Here is a 24,599-nt window from a genome sequence, read left to right as displayed (position 1 = left end):
GGTGCATGGAACTATATTTATATCGTCACTGATATCGTTATCACAATAAAATACCAGAAAATATTGTGATATAGTTTTAAGTCCATATCGCCCATCCCTTGTCTGTAATGTTTGCGGTCTCTCTCACACTACTGGCACGACTTGTCCCTTGTCAGCGCTGACTAAGAGTCATGTTGACTGTGGAGTGTAGCGATTTAGTTCTGGAGAAGATAAACCAAATAGGGTGCGCACACACTGTGCTTCTGCTTATTTGCTGAAGCTTGTTATTTTTAGCATTAAAATTTCAAATGTGTTTAAACACATTAACGGTGGCGTGAGGATAGCAGTCAGGTCAGGATATAACTGCAATAATAGTGAATCAGTATATTACACCACGAATGATAGAGAGGTAGGTAGATAGACAGACAGACAGACAGAGATACTGTACCTAGTGTACTAATGCGGTAGTTTGCTATTTGGGATCTAGGTTGTTTTTTTTTTTACTGTACTGAGTCATCTGTTTTTTATTTCTTGAACTAATTTTAGATTGTTCCCTCCTGGTATGGTAAAGTATCTTTACCATGTACAATGTTTCACAAAGGACATGAGGCCATGGTGATATGACAGGAAGTGCTCATCAGTTGACCTTGGTAGTCCTTCAATATCAGCTTGGTGTGTCTCGGCCCATGTAGAGCACTGATATTAGATCAGAGGAAGTTGATACTAGACTAAGGAGCAGGACAAGGACTGTCTTGTTTATTGGGCTGCAGCTGGTTCGCGTGTGCCTGCTTTTCCTAGTAAAGCTGGTGGATGGAGGTTCGCAAGGTGTTTTGCAGCGATATCTAGCTGCAGTTTACATTGTTCTCTGTAAGCAAATGTTATTCTTAATGATCCGTCGACACTTTATGAGGAAGGTCTTCATGAGACCCTGCTTAGCTTTGTGCTTACATTATTTCCCAAGGATGCCCTGCTGCCCAAAGAAGATTCAGAGGTCAATAAGGGTCTGCAATCTGTGGGAAATACGTTTTGATTACTATTACAGCACTAACAATACTGTTCTGTCCTTGATGTGTTAACTCCATCTCACCCAGGGGAACTCTTAAGGCATGATCTTTGTTCTGGGTTTCAACCCCGGCCTGCTGTATCAGCATGATGCAGTGCTATTAGTTAATGTCTAAAGCACTCGGTGGAGCCACAATATTGACCAACGCTCATGAGCTACTTGTGTTTTTGTGAATTTGCAAACGGCTTGGTCTAATCACAACTGCCCAGTGGTCGGTGAAGCTGGTGAGTAAGGCAGCACTTTAGTGTGGAGTGCTGTAGAAGTAGCTATGACTTGACCTTAGAGCTCTTCCAGTTTTAGGATCCCTGTTTCTCTTCTATGTCCTTCTTAAAGTTTTTGGGTTAAATAACATTTTGAGCATTTTAAAAATGACAAACTGCTCTTTGAAACAGTAAATGGGCCCATGGAACTCTTAACGAAGGACACCTCCTTTGGGATATGTTTTCGTCGCATACCGTAATGGCCGCTGAGACTGTGGCTGCATGAAGGTGTTTGAGCACGTGTCTAAACATGTCAGTCAGGCTAACCGCAAATTTCTGTCTTCCCAGGCTCCAAACCTCGAGGATCTCAGCCACCTGCCTCCAGAACAGAGACGCAAGAAACTTCAACAGAGGATTGACGAGCTCAGCAGAGAACTGCAGAAAGAAATGGACCAAAGGTTAGAAACGCCAAATGAGTAAAAGGAAGGGCGTCTGCTTCTATCGAATACGCGTGCTTATTTTTGTTGCTTGTTTAGACTGTCTCTGTTATAGTAGAGATAAAAAGTTAAAAGACAATACTGGCGCGTTAATGAGATAAGATGTAAAGTCTCGTGGACCGCGTCGTGAGTGTTGGTGTTGGCGTGAACATATTCTTTCTGTAAATCCGTCTCACAGAGATGCATTAAATAAAATGAAGGACGTCTATGAGAAGAATCCTCAGATGGGTGACCCGGGGAGTCTCCAGCCCAAGATCTCTGAGACCATATGCAACATGGAGAAGCTGCGCTCTGAGATACACAAAAATGAGGTAATCTCCCCAGTGAACTGCATTGTTGCTGTGGTCATATAAGGAAATTCAGCCCACAAAGGCACATCTGGAGAAATGGCACCACGATGGACAGCCCTGTGTGCTAGTGACCCCTGGTGGAGCAATACACACAGTGCATCTCTACATGTAGTTATGTGCCTTGAGTGCCTTGAGGACTCCTGGTTACTCAAAATGTTTGTCTTGCAAATAGAATATAGTGCAATCTGGTCAGCTGGGTTGGCTTCTGTCACATTTGTAGTACCTAGATATTCCCCCCTAACATTACCTACACCTGCATACGGAGTACGTCGAAAGAAATATCACAGTTTTCTAACTGGAGCATATATTTTCAAGTAACACTATTGATAAAAGAAGACGCAATGCTTGGTGTAATGAAACATTTATTTGAAATGTATTTCCCTTTCAAATTTCAAACGCTTTTGTTTCCCCATATTGAAATGATTTGCTCTCAGATTCGCTGTGGCTTCTTCTTTAGTTTTTTCGAAACATGAGTGATTATTATATATCTGATTACATTGTTCTGTCTAACCCTAACTCCTAGTGCTAATACTTGACTGTGTCTCTGCTGCAGACATGGCTGGCAGAAGTGGAGGGGAAACAGAGTTCCCGTAGCGAACGGAGGTCCAGTTCAGATGTGAATCATCACGCACCGCATGGCAGAGAGAGGTGCGCGCGCTTACGCTTCAACACGAGCGCATCGTTACTACTAAATAAAATGATGAACACAGTGATGGAAGAAACATTGCCTCCTGAGATGTCGACCCAGTCACAACAACAAATGATTGCAATTTAAAATACTTGAAAGGCCACAGAAATAATTTGTGATTTGAGTGAATAGGAAAGCAAGAGAGGATGATGCTATCACACACACACACACACACACACACACATATCAGATTAAACAACAAGCTTCTAATTGGTTTGAAAAATGTATTTTCATACTCGATCCAAATATGATCCATTCCTGACCAAAAATGACTTTATATTGGGGTTTCTCCATTTAGTTGAGGGATTGAACTAGAGCCGCTTTTCCACTGCACGGTACGACTCGGCTCGTCTCGTCTTGGCTCGCTTTACTTTTCTGGGCTTGCTTTTCCACGGCGGTTTAGTGCCACCTCAACGTGAGTGCCATCTTCCACTCGCCTTCACACAGGAATAACGTTGTATTATCGAAGCCCTGTACAAATTCACGGTCAGTACATTTTCCAAACTCCTTTCCTGTTCACTGAACACGGACCCTATTAAGGATGTAAAATAACAGCGTTCTAAAACCTACGTAGTGCTCTAATCGTATTCAGCCGTGACTTCGATAAATGCCAGTTTGGAAATCGGTAACAAGCGAGATTGAGAAATCTAAGACCGAAACCTTTGTTGTAATTTTATCTGTAATTAGATCAATGATGCATCATTTTCAATTAAAAGAGTATTACCATACGCAACATATATATTAAATGACACCCATTTATTCGGGCACAATACAGAACCACTCGTTAAGGAGAATCCTTACGCCCTCAGTGCGTGGCTCACGTTTAGTATCGGCTCGGCTCGCTTGGAGCCTGACTGAGGTGGTACTGAAAAGAGGTAGTACCAGGTACCATCCACAGTGGAAAGCCCCCAAAAAGCGAGTCGAGTCATACCGTGCGGTGGAAAACTGCCATAGGTGTTGAAACAGTATGATGTAATGAAGCCGTGTACACACTGGTCACTTCACTTGACTCTGTTGAAGCTCTGTTGATTGGAGTGCGATTCGAATGATTCAATACATTTTAAAGTCTAGATCTCTTACATGTGGGGGATATTTAATATATTATATGTCCTATATGGAGGTCAATAGCCAGTTGAATTCATCAGTCTCTATGTTTCTGTTATAGTCCTGAAGGCAGTTACACAGATGATCCCAACCAGGAGCACCGGGCCCCCCGTCAACCCGACCAGCACGAGTTTGACGATGAATTTGAAGATGACGATCCCCTTCCTGCAATCGGCCACTGCAAAGCACTCTACTCTTTTGATGGTACACAACTTAGAAGTCTTCACAGATAAACCCCCGTAGCGTTGGTCTTACAATAAACTGTATAGTGCGCGTACGTTACGCGCATCACCGTTTCTGTGTTTACGTACTGTGGCTGTGCTCCTTTGTGTGTTCGTGTGTACACAGGCACTAATGAGGGCACGTTGGTGATGAAGGAGGATGAGGTGCTGTATGTTATCGAGGAGGATAAAGGTGATGGCTGGACGCGAGCTCGTAAGCAGAGTGGCGAGGAGGGCTATGTTCCCACCTCCTACGTGGAGATCACGCTGGAGAAGCACAGCAAAGGTGCGGTCACCTATATTTGAGCTGATCTGAAGCATGGTCGCCCAGCCATGCTTGTCATGTTGACTCTTGGCATCGGCAGCTCCATAGCCTGCATCACACCCTGTTCACTGTGTGAGCCTATGGACAAACACACAAATATACACACACTGGGTAAAGTAACCCTGACGTTGTTTACTTCAGTGGCAGGTTACTTTCCTTTTCACATTTCAGATTTTATTTGCCGTTCTCGGTTCTGAATAGAAGTTTTCCACTCGGACTATTATCTTTGTCAGTCCTATAAAGTGACCTTTTGTCTTATGCAGTAGGATAAACAGATTGCATCTTAATGAACAATACCTTATTTTCAGTAAGTATTACTGATTAATGTACCTTGAAGTGTTTCAGGTGCCACCTTCCTTGCCATCTATGCGCAAGCTCAGGCCTTTAGAAGTTCAAATCATTGAGCAACGCGGATGTTGAGCGCACAAACTTGGTGCGTTTGTATGGGCTGTGTAACGTACACCAGCTTGACGCATGTGACTTCTCAGTCCTATCCTGTGATTCCTGGCCAAATTTGTATAATCCACTTTTATGTGCTGCATCGCTAAACTTCAAATCGTTATCCATCCATCCATCCATCTTCTATACCGCTTAATCCTTTTCAGGGTCACAGGGACACCTGGAGCCTATCCCAGGGAGCATCGGGCACGAGGCGGGGTACACCCTGGACAGGGTGCCAATCCATCGCAGGGCACAATCACATACGCATTCACACATCCATTCATACTCTACGGACACTTTGGACATGCCAGTCAGCCTATCATGCATGTCTTTGGACTGGGGGAGGAATTCAAATTGTTATATGATAAATAAATTTTAAAAAATCTCAGGATCTGCAGTATATCTGTGTTAGTCTGCACGTAGGCCCTCGGTCGTCTCTGGTCGTGTTTTGTGTGAGTGACGGTGCTTTCTTTCCTCTCTCTGTGGCTACAGGTTCCTGAGTGGATGAGTGGGGGCTCTGTGGTGTTGGTGGAAGGGACACGCTGCTCTGGGTCTATTAGTAGGTAGTGCAGGGGCTTTTAGCTGAAAGAGACAGGAACAGAGAGAAGCAAGCAGATCGCATGTTTGCATGCCGTCTCTCGTTTCCATTAACATCATTTCGATTCAGCAGAAGCTTGTGACATAGATGTGGTAGAAGATTTGGGGGAGAGGGATGGAATAGGGTGGGGGTGTAAAGTGAGGAATCAGCTGCATGGTAGAAAAGAGTAGGAAACCCAAAGAGCTGATCTAATCTGATGCATTTATCCTAGACTGTGCCTGACCCTAACATTTCGCCTTGTTGCACTCCTCCATTCCAGCGCTGTCATAGGGATCAATTTTTTTCCTATGTCATCCCTTTTTGCTTGCCTTAACATGCATGACGTGAACATGTCACTCCCTCTCTCAGGGCTGAGCCGTCAGCTCGTGGTAGGATGTAACCACTTCTAATCCTTCATCACCCCATTTCTGTGATGTCTTTTTATATCATTATTGCATTTTTTTTTTTTTTTTTACCCCCCATTTTGACTGTATCCATCCACAATAACACATCCATCATGAATGCTAAGTATAGCACAAATGAACCAGAGTAGACACAGGACAGGACCACAGCAGCCCTATCACCAATCACCAACGTAATTATAACCAACTGGCAGTTCTCACTCAGTGTGTGCTGTGGATCAAAAATACCACCTTGGACCAATAGAGGGTGACTCATCATCATATAAAACGCACCAAAGCCTGGATGTGCGAGAAATGCAGCGAACACTCCAACCTTCCTTCCAGCCAATCCTACACCTTTTATTCTCCCTTCCAGCTCTCAATATCCTGCTTGAGGAACTCGGTTTTTCAAATAAGCGTTCGCATTATCCAAAAGTGTCTGCGTTATTCCTTCCGTGTGTACGTTTGTGAATGTGTCATGCATATCTTAAAACAATGTGTACGCATACGAATATATCTGTGCATACAGTATGTATATACCTAGTTAGGTTTTATTACTGATTTGTAAGTATTAACAACTTTTATTTCATACTGAATGTGTTTTTACCATGTCTTTTTTATAGGGTTTTTTAATCGTGCGAATGATTTTTTCGCTTCTTCGACTCGTGCTGTTTTCTCTTTGTAATCAGTGCTTCTTTTAGAGTCTGAACACTATACTTGCATAGGACCCTGATCTTAACCGATGCACTTTTGACCCTATTTCATTTAAATTTCGAATTGAACGGATGAATGATGTTGGCTGTGACTGCTACTTTTTTGTATAAATATATTGTACAGTAAGACAACAGTGACCACTGTCTACTGGGGTATTTGATCAAGAGTGAGAGCAAAAAGGAAATAAATGCTGAAGTCCCTTTGTCTCATTTTTTTGTGTACCGTGTGTGTTCATATTATGTGTGTGTGTGTGTGTGTAATAAGACATATTTTTCCAAATATTCAACATTAAAGGCGGATAATTTTTGCATCAGTTATGATCAATTAACTACGAATCACTAAATTTGTGCATGCTGACTGGGGCTGGACAATATGATATTAATATTTGAATCATTTATTTACGCTATGGACAACCGTTTTAGAATTAATTACATATCTGATTTGAAGCAGCTAATTAGATGATAATATTTTCTACAGAATCTTTCAAATGTTAACGTACAGAATTTTTTTCTCTCCTTTTCAGTGTCATTTTTTTCCCCCTACACATTAAACAAGTAGCTACTTTCAAATAGCAATTAAGGCTGTGATGCAGGATTGTTGTTTTAACACTCGGTAGTAGGTGATATTCTCGTGTCATTCTCTAATAGCTTTAGTCTTTTGTTAATCTTTTTTTTTTTTTTTTTAAGACAAAAAGATTTGCATCTTTAGTAGGCACCATCTTAAACAGTTCCTTTATTAAATGAGAAAAGCGTGGGTATGTGGGTGTTCCAATGAAAGTACAATATTACTGAGACACAAACATGCCTTTGTCGAGTTAGACATTTTATTTAGACACGTTTATCTATACGTTTGCGACGGTTCATAGAAAGATATTAAAGTTTGAGTATTTACATGGATGACAATTACGAATAAACTATAATACATAGATTAACATTGACATTCACTTAGTAAAAATTATATACACCGTTTTACAGGTATGTTTCTTTCATTTACACACTTAAACACTGAAATAACTTCATACTTTACAATACAGTTCTAGACTAAAACCGTTGACTGGACTGCTTACTGTTAAGGTATAAATACAAAGTATGCTTTTAAAACATACAGAACCGCCATAGTTCTGCCATCCATCGGTCCTCATCATCATCACACTGGACCTTTTAAATAATGGCATTAAATGTACAGTATAATCACCACTTATGTTAAGTGAACGGTTCCTTTTCCTTCTCTCGCTGTACCTTTGTCTCCTTGGGATAGTGTCCATAGAGCAGAAAAGTACCCACTTGTATTAGTTGGATTTATTCCAAAGTGTGTGTGTGGAAGTGTTTGGGAATACAGTATTGTTTATGGAAGATAGGTTGTACCAAAGCAGTTGTAAAAGTGCTTCCATTCTTCACAGCAGTTTTATTGGGCCATGTGTATTCTACGTTTAGAGTATTTGATTTCCTTCCACCTGGTAAACCGATTGGTGTCGTCTTTCCTCAGAGTTCTGTGTGTTTAACAGGAGGCTCTAGTTTTCTGGACAGTGCGGTCAGGATGAGTTTAAACTTGTCGTGCCGTTCTGTTTGGTTTACCCCGGCCCCTCTGCTGCCCCAGAGTAGGCGTAACTGGAAGTCTGTCTTCAGGATCTCCAACATGTCCTCATCAGGACAGAAGTCTAGAGGGGGAAAAAAAAGAAAAGAAATGAAGATCATGATTGTAATATTAATGTTAATGCTATTTATGTATACTGGTATAAAATTGGGTAGGAAGCAAAATACTTCTGGAGACACCCCTGACCCAACTGGTCTAACCCACAGAATGCGGTCTATGCCAGGCATCATCAACTGGAAAGTTATCAAGCACTTAGAAAAATACTGTAGCAGAACCCATTGTAGTTCAGCGACTAGAGTTTTATATACATAAAACAGCTGGGCTTCTGGAGTCATCCAGTCACATTTGTGTGTGCTAGAGAGGTCGAGATTTTGTTTTTAGTTTACAACCCCAATTCCGAAAAAGTTGGGACAGTATGGAAAATGCTAATAAAAATGAAGAGGAGTCATTTGTAAATGTTCTTTGACTTGTATTTAAGCAAAAAAAAACATATAAAGACAAGGTAGTTGATGTTTTACCTAATCAACTGCATAGTTTTTTGAAGATAAACATTTTTTAATTTGATGCATGCAACACGTTCTGAAAAAGTTGGTACAGGGGCAATTTAGGACTAATAGCGATATGACAAGTTGAAATAAGAAGGTGATGTGAAACAGGTGAGGCAATCGTCTAATCATAGTATATAAGGAGCCTCCGAAAAAGGTCTAGTCCTTCAAGAGCAAGTATGGGTCGAGGCTCGCCAATCAGCCAACAGATGCATCAGTGATTAAGCCAAAAGTTTGAGAACAACATTCCCCAAAGACAAATCGGTAAGATTTTGGGCGTTTCACCTACTACAGTGCACAATATAATTAAAAGATTCAAGGAATCCGGTCAAATCTCAGTGTGTAAAGGGCAAGACCGAAAACCACTTCAGAATGCTCATGATCTCTGATCCCTCAGACGTCTCTGTCTTAAAAACCGTCATGAGTCTGTAATGGATATCCTGACATGGGCTCAGGAACATTTTGGTAAACCTTTGTCAGCCAACACCATTCACCGCTGCATCCACAAATGCAAGTTAAGGCTTCACTATGCAAAGCAGAAGCCATACATCAACACTGTCCAGAAGCACAGCCGACTTCTCTGGGCTCTGTCTCATCTGAGATGGACAGTAGTACAGTGGAATCATGTTTTGTGGTCCGACAAGTCAACATTTCAAATTGTTTTTGTACAAAACAGCAGTTATGTTCTCCGGGCCAAAGAAGAAAAGGACCATTTGAGCTGTTATCAGCGTCAGGTCCAAAAGCCAGCATCTGTCATGGTATAGTGTGTGTCAGTGCCCATGGCATGGGTAACTTGCACATCTGTGAGGGCACCATTAATGCAGAAAGATATGTACACATTTTGGAGCAACATATGCTGCCATCCAGAGCAGGACAACGCCAAGTCACGTTCTGCCCAGGTTACACGCGCATGGTTGCATAAGCAGAGCATGCGGGAGCTAGCATGGCCTGCCTGCAGTCCTGACCTATCTCCGATTGAAGACAGGTTTTCAATTATTTTATGAATCGCAAAATAAGGAAACAAAGGCCCTGTACATTTGCGCAGCTGAAGAAATGCATAATGGATAAATGGGGGGAAAAGTCCGCTTGCTAAACTTAACCAGCTAGTGTCTTCAGCGCTCAAACGCTTAAGTGTTATTAAAACAAACGGTAATGTTACACAGTGGTAAACAGTCGACTGTCCCAACTTTTTTTAGAGTGTGTTACCATCATCAGATTTGAAATGAGTGCATATTTTCAAAAATAAATCAAATTCAAAAAGTAAAACATCAAATAATGTGTTAATAACGTGTTTTCAATATAGTACCGGAGGAATTGAATTTTCAAATGACTCTTTTTGTTTTTGTTTTTTTGCATTTTTCATACTGTCTTAACTTTTTCAGAATTGGGGTTGTACCATTTCAAAGGCAGGTTCAATCAGAAATAATAACTTGGGGAGTGGGCGGGATTGGTCAAAATGTCTGGGTTTGCGTCTGATTAAAAAAAAATAAAAGATCCATGGTGCTAGTCAAAATTGATAACATTAAGCACCACTGTGGGGGAAAAAATACCTCTTAAAATTGTCTCCTTTATAGCCAAAACCTAATCAATAATGCTTAAGAATTAAGAGGTAACTGTTCTCGACATTCATTCATGTTAGTTACTTATAAGGACCTTTGTAAGTAAGGAACTGCACCTTTACAAATTATAGTTGAACACCCTTGGTCTATTGTCTTACCTTGCAGGACCCGCTTGGCATTATAGGAGTAGGTGTCAGCGTTGCGTGCAACAGCACGAGCTTCCTCCAGATGGCGCAACATGATCTCACAACCCTGGTCGTTGCTTTCCCAGAGCTCCATGCCCTCAAATGCAACTGTCGGTCTTTCCATCAGGGTGAGGAGAGGCATCAACAGCGGCACAGTGGCACTGCTCAATGGAAGCTCTGCTGCAGAGAGCAGAAGGACTTTGTTACTATTAATCTACTTCGATTAACCTCAACAACCAGCATAACGTTAACACAGTATAGATGTCTGAAAGTATTTAAAGCACTTAATCATCTAAACGACAGTATGATCCATTAATGATTTGGTATAATTATGGCAGGAATGATAGGACAAAGATGTGGGCCAAAAAATGACCAAAAACTCACCAAGCCCATCATACAGGGCTTTGTAGAACGGTTTGAGAGATTTCTCATAAAGGATGGCAGTTTGCGTGTATTTCCTGCGTAAGGTGGTCCACGTGTGATCCAGTCTCGTGATCTGTGAGCAGAATGAAAATCAGAAAGAGTGTATTTCTTGCAGTTTGACCACAGGCATCTTTCTTATGTCCATGCAGTGCTCAGCTTCTGTGAAGTGCAGAGGCAGTGCTGAGTGGGTGCTACCTGAGGCATGTCCAGTGCTTTCATTATGGATGAGAAGGCATAAAGGTCTCCCATGGAGTCTTTTAGCTCCTGGGCGACCAGAATGATTCGGTTTAGCGTGACCGCTCTCTCCTCAAGACTCCCTGTACAGCCCAGGATGTCCACGGCAACGCCAATCGCCATGGTGTTATGCCTATGTTGAATAAGGAACTTTAACTCAAATGGGATCAGCTGATTAAATTACATTTTTTGCCTCTATGGTGTAGGACATCAGTTTGTAAACTAACAGTGTGTCATTTACCTTTCCATGAGATCCTGACGGAGTTGCCTCCCGTGTGGTAGGGTTACCAGCTCCAGCCCAGAGGTCACGCCCATCTGACTTTTCATTTCGTCTGAAACATTTAGAATCCGGGCAACCTGGCAAATATACACACAACATTTACATGGTAGGTTCTGTCCTGTTTTCCTATACATAAAATAAATCTAGGCTGAATTCATTTACAAATATCCAAGGAAGGAGTCTTGTCCTTCTTGCTACTTAAAAGACCACAAAAACATCATTTCCTCCACACTGCACCCCTAGTCATGAGTTGAAACTCATGAAAACACTGCTTTTAGTGCTACACTGATGATATTTTTGTTCTACATGTGTCCTTGTCTGGCACAGCTAAACACATCACACGCTACCAGGCTGGCAGGAAGAACCGGTCTCTAACTCTAACGTCTGAAGCAGCAAAATGTCACACTAGTTGTGAAGCACTGGAAGTGCTTGTTATGAACCTATTACTACTGATTGTATTCAGGTTATGGGTGTGGATGGGTGGGTTACATGAAAAAAAATGGTTGGAAGGTTGCCTGAGGTTCTCATTGCAAAAGTGCAGCTATTACATAATACACATTTATGGTATTGGGCAGATGCCCTTATCCAAAGCAGTTTACATTTATATCATTTTCTGAGCATTTATCTGAGCAGTTGAGGGTTAAGGGCCTTGCTCATTGGGATTTGAACGCTTGACCTTATGATCAGTAGGCCAACATCTTGACCAGAGTACTATCGTTGCCCCATACTGTTCTCAACATCTAAAATGCTGTCACTACACGTGGTTGTAGGAACTGGTGCCTGAAGATGTGTGATGCCAAAAAATTTGATCAGAGTATCTTGTAAACTTACCTCGCAATCAGCTTGTAGGATGTGCTTGGCGATGGTTTTGGGATCCTGACTGACCAGCAGTTCTTTGGCTCTCTTCAGCACAGACATTTCTAGTGGCTTATTCTCTGATGGCAATAACCTGAAGTCTACCTCCCCTGGTCTGAATGCCGATACCATCTCAAACACAGGCTTCTGGAAACCTCTAACCTTCTTTGCACCAGAGTGTCGGACTTGTCTCTGCTCTCCCTCCTGCTCTTTGTCGTCCTCCTCACTGCTGTTCTGCAGGGCTTCGATGGCATGATGATAAGAGCTGCGATCCAACTTCCCTCCACTGATTCTTTTCTCCTCTACTTTCAGCCTGTCCACATAACCATTAGAGGCACTATTCTTATCCCACTCAGCAGGACTACATGGGCTCAGCTCATAGTAGTTCACATCTGGGCTAACCGGGCTGACTGATTGCTGTGGGGTAGAAGGCCAGTGTTTCTGTGGCTTCACTGGAGGTACCGGAACTACAAAGTGTGAGTAAGGATGCCTTATAGAGGGCACTTTGCTGGGTTTAGGAGGCGGTTTTGGGAAGAGCTGACTATCAGAACCACGGATGGCTTCTCCTGCTTGTGTCTCAAAGGCCATCTTACGAGGGACCGTAGGGCTGAGGGCTGGCTCACTGCCTGTCCTGAATACAGGAGACTTTGGGCATGACTGGGCCTCCATATGGTGAGTCTGGGCCTGAGGCCTTGATCCTGGAAGCAGGAAAGAAAGCATGAATTATTTACATATTCATTATCCGACAGCTTTAATTACAGATGCTCTGCACCCGATGTGGAAAAGGAAGGTGTTTAATTCATAGCTGTCCTCGATGTGCTGAGAGTAACTTGACTAGAAAAAAACGAAATATTTTCTACTCTCCAACCCTGACAACTGGAATGAAATGGACATGAAATGTCTCTTCTACCTCCTGCCTGCATTTTAATTTACCCTGCATAAGCGTCCTCCACGGAACAGTTACTTAGCATTTCAATTCTACGTCTCACTTCACACGTTCGGTTCCCGACAACTGAAAGAGTTTCAAAGGCAGGGTGCTACATTGACTTTGAAAACGTCTTTTGCTGTTGTTCAGAGAGAACCAGCTAGACAGAAAATAACTAGTTTTCAAGGCTGTCAGAGCAGTGGACCATCAGATGTGAATATGTCAGTGCATCAAACAAGGATGAAAGCAGAAGTGATCATGCTCACCGAGTGGAAGGAAACTCTCAGACTGATGGGTCTTCAACAGCTGTCTCCTCTCCTGAACGTGGTTCAGACACGCTGGCTGGCTTCCGCACTTGTCTCTGTTGCTGTGAAGGAGAAAGATGGGTCATTTAGTCTCACAGTGCTCCTCAATAGAAGCATCACCGAGCTTGTCTGCTGTGTACAACATTGGAGAAGAATTTTATATGCTCTCTGTGTGTGTGGATTTGTGCAACTTAGAAGCTTGTAATTTTGCTAGGGTATTTTTTGTCATGGTTTGCCTTGGCATTTCACATCAAGCTGGTTTTCTCCATATTCAGCTACAGATATACATGCCTGGGTTATACCGTGCTTAGCCACAGAAAGGGTTTTTTTAGACGTGTACTTATCTTTGCTGGTTTGACATAAACGCAGTGTTTCCGTTCTAGATTTTTAAACAGTCTATTCAGACCATAACCTACAACTATGATCAGTGATAGTTTCTATCTTTAATGCAGAGTTCCTATTTCCGTGAATTCTTCCACATGGTTTGGTAAGATGTAAGACCTTTGCTCACCTTAGTAGGTTTCCACGGCCAAGGGTGTGATCTGGGCCGTGTCCGTTCACGATATTTAAGCTCAGTCGTTTGGAGCTCTGGTTCTTCTTCTCTCTGTGGCCAGACTCTGTACGGATAGGTCCAACTGCATACTTCTCCTCCAAGGACCTCAGTGGCAGCGTCCTGTTGATGGGCTGGAAGATGATGGCTCCCATTACCTCAGACACAGGCTCACGGTTACCCACGTAGTATCTCACAAGAGCGGGGATGCTGTCAAAGCCCTCTTTCTCAAACAGGTACTGCACTCGTGAGTAGGCTTCATTCATCACTACCACCCTCTTTTTTATTTTGAAGTGCTGGGGACTGTTCTTCCACTGGCACGTCAGGACGTAGGTTCCAGGGCTAGACAGCGAGTCACGGATCAGGAAGTCACCATCACGCTGGACCAAGTTCTCAGCCACCTAATGAATGGCAGCACATGGGAGGAGTTATTAAGCATTTTATTTTTTTTCAGATTTAGTTTCTGTTTTGCCACCATTTATATATATTTATCTGTAGGTCAGAGAGTAAGTATGATTTTCAGACAGGTGATATACTCCAGAATATGTCATATTTTTTTAGTACTTTTTTCTCATTGTGACGTATTTTTTAAGGAAGCAATTTTAGTACTGTACACTCTTAGGGAAAAAAGCATTCTACAGTTTTTAAATTAAGGATTAATTGACTAGTTGAGGGTTTTTACATTCCAAAAAGGGTTTTTACTTGGAACCCTTTTTAATACACCATTGTACCTTTAAATGTTTGACACGGGAAGATAAAGTATTCTAAATTTTCAAAGAGTGTATCATGGATCATTATTCTGAACCTTATTTCTCTCTTAAGCTGTCATTTTCTTCCTGCAAAAAAAAAACACCTTTATAAGACAACATAGAAGTGCAAGTGGAAGACTGTCACAGCCTAATAATTATGCATATTAAAATTTCCTTGAAAAAAACAAACAATTTTAACAACCCTCTAGATGGTAAAAAGATTACACTACAGTTTCCATAATTTTTTGTCTGGTATGATTATCTTATTATATTTGCACAAATTGGAAATGTGCTCTCATAAAAACAAATCCAAAATATGACAGTTACTTAATTACTTAAGGTAATAAAAATGTTTTTTGTGTTTTTTTTAACTTTTTTTTTTTTTTTTAAAGTAATGCTATCATTCTACACTTTAAAATAACTTTATTTGAAATCCAATGTGACTGCAGATTCAAAACATCAGAATGATCTAACTGTCTAATCATTTACAATATGCACTGGATAATAGATTTGATGGATGTATGGTATTGGATTCAAAGGAATCAACTTGTTTTGTTGAACTGACTTATTACACTACACTGCTTTGATAGTTCACGTTTCCAGGTGGACTTGTACTGCAGGTTGATACCTGCCCAGTACCAACATAGACCTTTTTTAATTTCTTAAACCTTCATTATTTCCTCATTAGTAGTCAACTTTAACTTTTCACACTCACAACTCACGCAGCACTTTCTGGAAGTTCCCGCCAACAAGCCATATCAATCACAAATCATAATCGGCATCATTCCCCATTAGAAATGGTGTCAGAATCAGTGACTCGCTTCCCTTTCTTCTCAAGTGTCATTTGTTTAATCACCTTCAGTTGAGCAGGTCTGACTCGTTTCTGTTTAAAGCTTCTTGGCTGTCATGGCTAAACATGAGCTTTGGTTCAGATTATGGGCAGCCAGATGAATAATGTCTGATCTAGGAGGTTTTATGCTCAGGTCACAGGTCACAGGAGAGTATTACTATGTTTGATATAATCAAGGCATTCAATGGCCTGCATGACCAGTTGTAAGTTTTTCTGGCTCAATTCTCAAACTTAAATACATGTACATGTTTAACGTGTAAATAATAGATATGTGGACATTGAAAACCATCATGTGATATGTATGGAATAAAGTGTTTTATTTCTCTTATGCCACATCAATTTTGCCAAGACGAATATATTTTTATTTATTACAGCACGTCATACTGTTAACCATTTATAGTTATACGTAAGATTGGGGGGTGTCCACAAACAAGATTCACCTAGGTTATAACAGCTATAAACAGTCATTCCCTCACAAGCCTCTCTCTTTGCTCTCTCTCTCTCTCTCTCTTCAATCTAATAAGATCAAACCACAGCTTGTTATGTTAATAAGAAACTGCAAAGCGGGTCTTCAGGACTTCAGTCCTGAAGAATTTCCCATGATGGACTACATAAATTTGTACTTCTGACTATTACAAATTGCTGGAACTGGGGACTCCTTCCAAAGATATTATTCACCTTAAAAACAATTACATGTTGTTGTTGTTGTTGTTTTAATGTTTACATGGAGCATCGACCATCCAAGTCCCCAAATCCAAGTTTTTACTATAGAAACAATACTTTATTAGAATGAGTGCATAATATAAACATTTGCCTTGCTGCTGTCAGAGTCGCACTGTTATAGAAAATCACCTTCTGACCAATCAGATTAGAGAATTGAAAAGCGCTGTGGTATACAGTGATGAATTGTGTTCCGAGAGCCGGCTGTAATGAAAATGCTGCATGATGGATTGTTACATTTATGGTTCATAAGCAAAGTGTGCAAAATAGCATCAAACTCAGCGTCTACATCTGCGATGTCCTTGTGACTTGTGCATAGTGAAACATGGACTGCCACTGTGATTGATACCTGATTGGATATGTAGTTTAGTCCCTCGTGAACACACAGCGATGTTAAATCGGCACCTAGATTTCAGCCTCAGTTATGATTTAACTTCCGAATACCTATTAGATTGAATATTTACTTCGCTGTCTGGGGTTAAAAGACACACAACAAGAAGAATTCTCTTAAAGAGTTAAAAAATACAACATGCTCTTATGAACACTTTTGCACTTAAAACATTTGTATGCTTTTTATTTTTAAATGTGGCTCTACCAGTTCTAGGCAGGTTTGGCTCCTATGAACTGAGTAGTGTTCAGACTCTGTGAACTTTTATTACAAGCTTAACTCTGTGAGAACCTTGTGACAACAGGAACCGAACGCCGGTCATTCAGTTTAATGTACTGCAGGTGTACTAAAATTAGCGGTAGGATTAAAGTGTAACCGGTGCCTTCCATATCAGAGATTAGTGCTGGACTAACCTCGTCTCAAGGATGAGCTGGAGCAAACACACCACATTGTTTTTTATTTCATTATCACGTTTCACAAAGAGACCGAATGATCCTCTGCCAGAGATCAGACATGTCTCACTTCACACGAACAGCAAAATGTGATTAGCTGAGCTCAGCCAAAGCAGCAGACAAGTGAGTGCTTCATTTCAGAGATAGTGAAATAAAACTCTCATCTCTCTCAGTTAAAGTATTCCAACAGTTACAGCAGATTCCTGCCAAGATACACCCTGCATTCCTCCTGTCTTTGTGTGTATCACTACGAGTTTACCTGTCTTGGAATGGTTCCATGGTACCATGCATGGCTGCGAGGTTCCTCTCCACACTGTTTCAGCTCTTCCTCCAGCTCCCTGCGTAGCTTCTCTGGAGCTCCATCCATGATGTGCTTGTCCTTGGAGAACTGCACATAAATGGGAACAACAATGCCTTTCAATGTCCTCAAATTCATGATTGTTCCATACACACCGCATGTGTGTTTGTGCCACAAAGCAACCTTCACACTTAACTCCCTCCCTTTTGCTCACTCTTTTTTTTTTGGTAACCCTGCCTCTATCATCTGCCACTGTCACTCTCAGTACGAACCTGCCTGATAGATGTACCTGTTGATGATTTCCATGACTCAACAGTCCCTCCCCTTTTTCTGTATCCTATCCTCTGATAGGCTCTGGAACGTCCTCTACCCTTACCTGTAACTGCACACACACACCCAAAAAAAAACCCTGCTTGTTCCTGTTATGCGGTCTGACTCATCGTTTTCTGTCAGAGATTCATTTTGGTGAAACCAGAAGAAGGTTGAGTAATAGTTTAGTTTAGTTTATACTTTATGGTCGTTTTGCAAGGAAATTCATCTTGGACTCTGAAGTCACACAACACACAGCAACAGCAACAGTTTACACAGACATAATAATAAATAAATAAATAAATAAATAAATAAATAAATAATAAAAACCATAACATTCAAAAGAGAACCATTCTAAATACATTTATATTTACAACTACATCTTGCTGATTAAAATATTAATAGACTCTGATACAAATTTTTTTTTTGTAACGGTTGCTTTTGCAACCGTCCCTGAAGGTATTAACTGATTCATTTTAGATAAAACATGGCTTGATTCAGTCTTGTGCATTCTTAAAAACTAATTGCTCAATAAACTGGGGGACAAGTGGGAATTATTTTCAATATATTATATTATATCATCTTTAATACAGGAAATGATAATGTAGGCCAAATCTGATGAAACTTCACTATCTTGGTCTCTATGAAACATGACACTTTATTAGAATCAGTAGGATTTCCTAATATTAGAAAATTGTTTTGGCAAAACATATTTCAGTACATTATTCAACTATGTAACTTGTCATTAGGAGACAATGGCATTGAGTAGCTTTTTATACCATACAGGCAAATAGAAAATGTCGCACACGCACCCACATACACAGCATCCACGCTTGAGCAAGAACTAACCTGCAGAGTTACAACAATATAGACCTTTCTGAGTTTCTTAATCCTTTGTGTTTAAGAAAACAAGTGTGAAAGACTCGCTTTCGTTTTAGACTGGGTAAACCCACACTTCTTTTTATCCAACGGTGGCTACATACTAATATACTTACTGTACTAATAACATAATGTATACGTGGAGAGTATACTTACAGATTATTTTTCAGTTTTTTAAAGAAAAGTATGCTTGTTTACTTTTGATATACTTACAAGTATTCATGAAGAACAGTAAACTACATGCCAAGTAACCTATTAGTTTGTTACTGTTATATGTTCTAGTGATAGTACGGTTATGAAACTTATTTCTGGATATTCAAAACTACTAATGAGGATGTAAGTCTGCTTATATCTATTTAAGTCCACCTTAAGTTGTTTACAGACTTTTAAGCCAGCAAAAGTTACATTTTTAAACAGCCATTCTAAATTGTAGATGAAGAAGACATTTTAATTCCTTTAAAACACCTTTTGTCTTTAAATGTGCCTAATGTGACAAACAAAAATGTATTTGTATTAAAACCATTTTCAGAGTGAGCCTACAGTATGTCCCGAAAAATCTGGCTTCTGAATCCTAGCTTCCAAACAGGAAGGGTGGGCTTCCTTTTCTCTCTTTCTTTCTTTTTGTTTTTTATTTCCCACCATGTTCTCCTCAATTCAATTTGGTCTCCTGCCAATACCCACCCACCAGCCAGCTCTCCCCTATCATACACCAGCTACCAACGGGGGAGGGTGAAATCTAGGCAAGGCAAGTTTATTTATATAGCACATTTCATACACAATGGTAATTCAAAGTGCTTTACATAAAAATGATAAAGACAATACAATACAAGAACAAGAAATAAAAGTAAGAAATAAAAATTAGAAAAATGCATTAAAATGAGCAGGAGATAAAAAAAGAATTTAAAAAATCTAAAAGTTATAGAGCTAAAATGATTTAGATCAGTCAGTACAGTGCAGTATATTGTTCAGTCAGTAAATGCGAGGCTAAATAGATGTGTTTTCAGTCTGGCTTTAAATGTGGCTAGAGTTTGACCACATCTTGCTTCTTCTGGAAGCTGGTTCCAGCCATGGGTGGCATAATAGCTAAACATGTCTCACCTTGTTTTGAGTGAACCCTTGGTATTTCTAACTGACGTGATCCTAATTTCTAACTGACCTGATCTGAGAGGCCTGTTCAGTTTATATTCAGTAAACATATCTGTAATGTATTTAGGTCCTAGGCCATGTAGTGATATATAAACTTGTAATAGTACTTTAAAATCAACCTTGAATGTAATTGGAAGCCAGCGTAAAGACCCGAGGACTGGAGTAATCTGCAACTGTCTAACGGTCTTTTTGGGAAGACCGGTGAGAAGTCCATTGCAGTAATCCACTTTGCTGGTAATGAATGCATGAACAAGTTTCTCTAAGTCTTGACTGGAAATGAAATTTTTGAGGTGATAGTAGGCTGATTTGGTTATTGCTTTCACTTGACTACTGAAACTCAGATCAGACTAAGATCAGACAAAATGACACCAAATGGCTTAGATCAGACAAAATGACACCAAGATTCCTGACTTGATTTTTTGTCTTTAGACCCCTGAAGTCAAAGTACGTGTTCAACTTGAGACTTTCATTTTTGTTATCAAATACAATGATTTCTGTTTTGTCTTTGTTTAACTGAAGGAAGTTTTGGCACATTCAACTGTTTTGTCAAGGCACTGGAACAGGGAGTCTATCAGGTGGTAATCAGGCGATAGGGCTAGGTAGATCTCGGTGTCGTCTGCATATCTATGGTATGCAGTTTGGTTCTTCTTCATAATTTGGCCTAGTTGGGAGCATATACAGGTTGAACAGCAGCAGTCAAAGGATTGAGCCTTGTGGGACTCCATACGTCATGGAAGTCCACTCAGATTCATAGCTGCCTATCTTCACATAGAAACCCCTCCCTTCTAGATATGACCTGAACCAGCCAAGGACCATCCCAGAGAGCCTTACCCAGTTTTCCAGTCTGTTTAGGAGTATATTGTGTCGACAGTGTCAAAAGCAGCACTGAGATGCCTGAATCAGTATTTAACCGAATATCATTAATTATCTTTATGAGTGCTGTCTCTGTGCCATGATGCTACCAGAAACCAGATTGGAAATTGTCCAAATAACTATTTGAGGATAGGAATTGGTTCAGCTGATTGAAAACAAACTTTTCAATGATCTTGCCTATGACAGGTAGATTTGATAATGGTCTATAGTTGCTTAAAACCGTGTTTACCAGATTGCTCTTTTTCAGAAGGGGCTTAACAATTGCAGTTTTCAGGGATTTTGGAGAGTGTGCCTGTGCCTGAGAGGAGTGAGGCATTTACTATGTCTTATTCTAAACACTTAAAAACGTTTTTGAAAAAGGATGCAGGGAGTGTGTCGAGACAGCAGGTTGATGTTTTAAGCTGCTGTACTGTTTCTTTTAGAGTTTTGGCATCAATTTCCTCAGAAGTAGGCATAGTAACATAGTTGTGTCTAGAGTGTGGCCCCGATTGTGTGTGGGTCCATTCATGTGCTGAGTTAGATCAAAAGTGTTTAAAACAGATATGAGCTCTTTGGCAGTGCTGTTTTCAGAATGATCAATATAGATATTAAAATCCCCTGCAATAATAAAACAGTCAAATTCAGATGAAGTTGTAAAATCATCAAAAATGTGGAAGAGTAGGCAAGAGTTGGTGGCCTATAAATAATTAAAAATAAAATCCATAGAGCACCTTTTAGTACAATACTAAGATACTCAAATGACAAGTAATCACCAAGTGATATTGCAGCTATTCCTCCACCTTTCCTAACAGCTGTAGAGGAACTCGTGTAAGTAAAGTTTGTAGTGGCCGATTCATTGAGGATGGTTGCACTACAGCTGTCATCTAACCAAGTTTCATTTAGAAACATAAATTCAAGTTGTTTGTGGTGATGAGATCATTGACTAAAAATGATTGTTTTTAAGTGAGCGGATTTTTAAAAGTGCCTACTTAACAGTTTCTGTTTTTGGTACCACAGTAATCTCAGATAGATTTCTAATAGGCAACAGATTACACAGGTTTGCTGTACACCTATAGATATAGATATAGATAAAACTAAAGGGACATTGGTTTACCGCTTGTTCTGTGAACATTGGGGAATGTTGCTACTATTGTAGCAGTGACCAAACATATATCACTGGGAGCTGTTATCAGTTGTTCGCTGTTTACCCAGAACAGATGAAGGACGGTGTGGGCCCTGACGTTGAGGCAGCTGCCAGAGATTGCTCTCAGATGAAGGGGGCCATAGATTTTGGTGGGGTTTTTTTTTTTTTGGGTATCTGGGGGCTCGATGCAATGCAGTGGGATAGTTTGTTCCAGCAACCACCAGTTCCTCCATTATCTTAGACAAGCTCAGAAGAGGTGAAGGTGATGTTGATGAGAGGGAGAAAGTGTCACATGAGAGTGACTGTGCCTCTGGTGTTGTTGGAGGCTGAAGCATGATATCTTGACTTCCTTTACTTTCTTCCAGGGACTCATCCTTCAGTCCTGTTTCTTGGAGCCGTTCCAATTCGTCACAGTCCAACTGTTGAACACTTTGTGGGTGGGACTCAGCCTGGGTTGTGTTCCTAAGCAGTGGATGTTTTGGCTGTGCTGTGTCCTTGTGGGTTGTGTTGACTAAATGTCCATCCAGATATTGAAGTGTGGTTCTGTTGTCATCCAGACTCTGCAGTGCTGTTTGTGTGTCATTGAGTTTGAGAGGATTGGCACACGTTGCAGATGGATGAAGGAGGGAGAAGAGGATATTATCATTTAACACTCTCTCCAAGTCTTCTGGGTGCAGGCCATCTGATTTAAACAGATCAATTTGACTCCAGAAAAGATTCAAGTTGCCAATGTAGTTCCGTCCTCTCATGTTCCAGGTTTTGTGTAGCCATGTATTTAGACCAAGCTAACAAGAAAACATATTTGTTCCTCCGGATGCGAGTGGTCCACTGATGAAAGACTGAACTTTTAATCTTTCAAGTGTTTCAAAGAGTTAATTGAAATCCCGCTTCAGTAGTTCTGACTGCTCTTTCCGAATATCATTTTTCCCAACATTTATTATAACCCGAGTCACAGTCTTAGGCTCTAGCAGAATGCTGTGAAGTTCCTTATTTACCTCAGAAACCGTTGCTTGAGGAAGGCAGCAGGTGGTAGTAGTCCTGCTGCCAATGTTTCTGATAATGGAGTCCCCCACTATCAGAGCGCTCTGTGTGGTTGTCGTCTTGGCAGATCGCCGCTGCCTGCTTGACCTTGAGTGCCTGCTAGATGCCGTGTTAGTTGCAGGCTGATGTGATCTATGTCTGATCACGTTTGGGTTTTCTTCGTCCACATTATTAATGGTTCAAATCTATTTTGAAGACTAATTGGGGGTGGAAGAAAACCAGTATTGATTGGTTTGTCAATGTCGGGAGTTGAACATGCCCTTGCCCCAAACTGCGATGCCTGTGACTGTCTGATATCTTGTGCATTGTTGGGTCTAGCTCCCTGTTTATGCCATCAGTTTTTGCTCACGCTTTCATCGGTCACTTTTGCCACCTCTTCTGCTGTTTTTTCTGAGCTCTCTTTCGCATTTTTAGGAGCATTAGAATCACAGGACTCATCGGCTGAAGACTGAGGGGGTCCACGGTGATGTATTCCTACGTGTTCTGTCAAGGGTGGCAATACCGCAATTGGTTTTGTTTCAAGAACTACGATCCTATGAAGAAGTGTTTCTCAGCCTGAGCAGCAAGTGGAAAGAGGCATTTTCTTTCTCGTTTGTCTGTAATGTAGATATCAGGAATGTAGATATCTCTTCACAGGAGGCAGTAGTCCACTTTCAGAGGAAAAAAAAAACTTTTTTGTTGTAATATTTCAATCCCAAATGTCTCTGGTTTTAGTGTAGGTGCCAAATTAGGTTGTTTTGAGCACTTTCCCGAACAGCTGATGTGAAAATAAGAAGTTAGAATGTAAAAGCAAGAGCACGAGCAGTAAGCAAAAGCATCCGAACAGTAGCAAAGCAGGAAGAAGGAAAATCTAAGATTAACCAGCCAGCCACATGTTTTCAAACAGCTGCTCATGCTGCATCACAGGGCAATGTAACAGACGCCACGGAAAGCGCTATCTACCCTCTTCCACATACAGTCATGAGAAAAAATAAGTACACCCCCGTGGAAATTGTTGTTGTTGTTTTTTTGGACAAACAAAGGTTTGATCCTCTTTGAAACAGTGCTTATTAATAAAGTTGATACACTCAATCAAATGACATATACAATTTACATATTTATTTTAGCAATTTTCAGAATTTAAATTAACAAAAAAAAAAACATCAGTCACATGGAAAAATGATCACACCTTCAAATGCATAAAATTAGAATCAGGTGTTCACGATTGTGTGCCAGTGATTAGAAGCTGCTTAGGGAGTACAGGTGGAACCTGTCTTATATATAGCCTTTCATATAGTGTCTGGTGTTCCCTTTGCTATTGAGATGTGTGGTGTCATCATGCCAAAAGTTCTAAAAAAGTTCTGTAAGACCTTCAGAAAAAAGGTTGTAGATGCCTGAGAGTCTAGCAAGGGATTTAAAAGATCTCCAAATTATTTGAAATACATTATTCAGCTGTAACGAAAATCATCTACTAATGGCGCAGATTTCAAACATCTTGCAACTGAAAGAATATTGCATGGAAAAGTGGTCAAACTTTCTGGCAAACCTGGTGGACATTTATGCAAAACACCTACAAGAAGTTATTTCTGCTAAAGGGGGCAATACTAGCTTCTGAAGCCAAGGGTGTACTTACTTTTACCATAGTCAAATATCACATCAACAGTGCTGTGAAAAATTTCTGATTTCTTCTGTTTTTGTGTATATCTCATACTAAATTGTTTCAGAAATTAAAACAAAATCTAAGATAAAACAAAGGCAACCTGAACCTGTAAACACAA

The 24,599-nt window shown here is 40.6% G+C and overlaps 2 protein-coding genes across 7 annotated transcripts in view; one reads left to right on the top strand and one right to left on the bottom strand.

The window, feature by feature from the left end:
* fnbp1l (formin binding protein 1-like) overlaps positions 1 to 6,769 on the top strand; it is a 59,304-nt gene extending 52,535 nt beyond the window's left edge. Inside the window, exons 11-16 of one of the 3 annotated variants that reach the window (XM_053625326.1) lie at positions 1,252 to 1,266; positions 1,591 to 1,700; positions 1,918 to 2,050; positions 2,643 to 2,737; positions 3,943 to 4,085; positions 4,230 to 6,769. In XM_053625326.1, the coding sequence (XP_053481301.1) occupies positions 1,252 to 1,266; positions 1,591 to 1,700; positions 1,918 to 2,050; positions 2,643 to 2,737; positions 3,943 to 4,085; positions 4,230 to 4,408 (675 nt within the window). In that variant the 3' untranslated portion in view covers positions 4,409 to 6,769. The remainder of the gene's footprint in view (positions 1 to 1,251; positions 1,267 to 1,590; positions 1,701 to 1,917; positions 2,051 to 2,642; positions 2,738 to 3,942; positions 4,086 to 4,229) is intronic. The other 2 variants (XM_053625325.1, XM_053625324.1) reach the window with 2 other exon arrangements.
* A 593-nt stretch (positions 6,770 to 7,362) lies between these two features.
* bcar3 (BCAR3 adaptor protein, NSP family member) overlaps positions 7,363 to 24,599 on the bottom strand; it is a 91,491-nt gene continuing 74,254 nt past the window's right edge. For all 4 annotated transcript variants that reach the window (XM_053625320.1, XM_053625321.1, XM_053625323.1 and 1 more), the window contains 9 exons: positions 17,433 to 17,561; positions 13,976 to 14,415; positions 13,426 to 13,526; positions 12,211 to 12,932; positions 11,341 to 11,456; positions 11,061 to 11,232; positions 10,827 to 10,938; positions 10,416 to 10,622; positions 7,363 to 8,217 (listed from right to left, as the gene is read on the bottom strand). In XM_053625320.1, coding sequence (XP_053481295.1) covers positions 8,042 to 8,217; positions 10,416 to 10,622; positions 10,827 to 10,938; positions 11,061 to 11,232; positions 11,341 to 11,456; positions 12,211 to 12,932; positions 13,426 to 13,526; positions 13,976 to 14,415; positions 17,433 to 17,561 — 2,175 coding nt within the window. In that variant the 3' untranslated portion in view covers positions 7,363 to 8,041. The remainder of the gene's footprint in view (positions 8,218 to 10,415; positions 10,623 to 10,826; positions 10,939 to 11,060; positions 11,233 to 11,340; positions 11,457 to 12,210; positions 12,933 to 13,425; positions 13,527 to 13,975; positions 14,416 to 17,432; positions 17,562 to 24,599) is intronic.

Source organism: Ictalurus furcatus, chromosome 5 (genome assembly GCF_023375685.1).
Source record: "Ictalurus furcatus strain D&B chromosome 5, Billie_1.0, whole genome shotgun sequence".
NCBI lineage: Eukaryota > Metazoa > Chordata > Actinopteri > Siluriformes > Ictaluridae > Ictalurus > Ictalurus furcatus.
The sequence above is the reverse complement of the archived record's forward strand: the minus strand, read 5'-3'. Positions and strand labels throughout refer to the sequence as shown.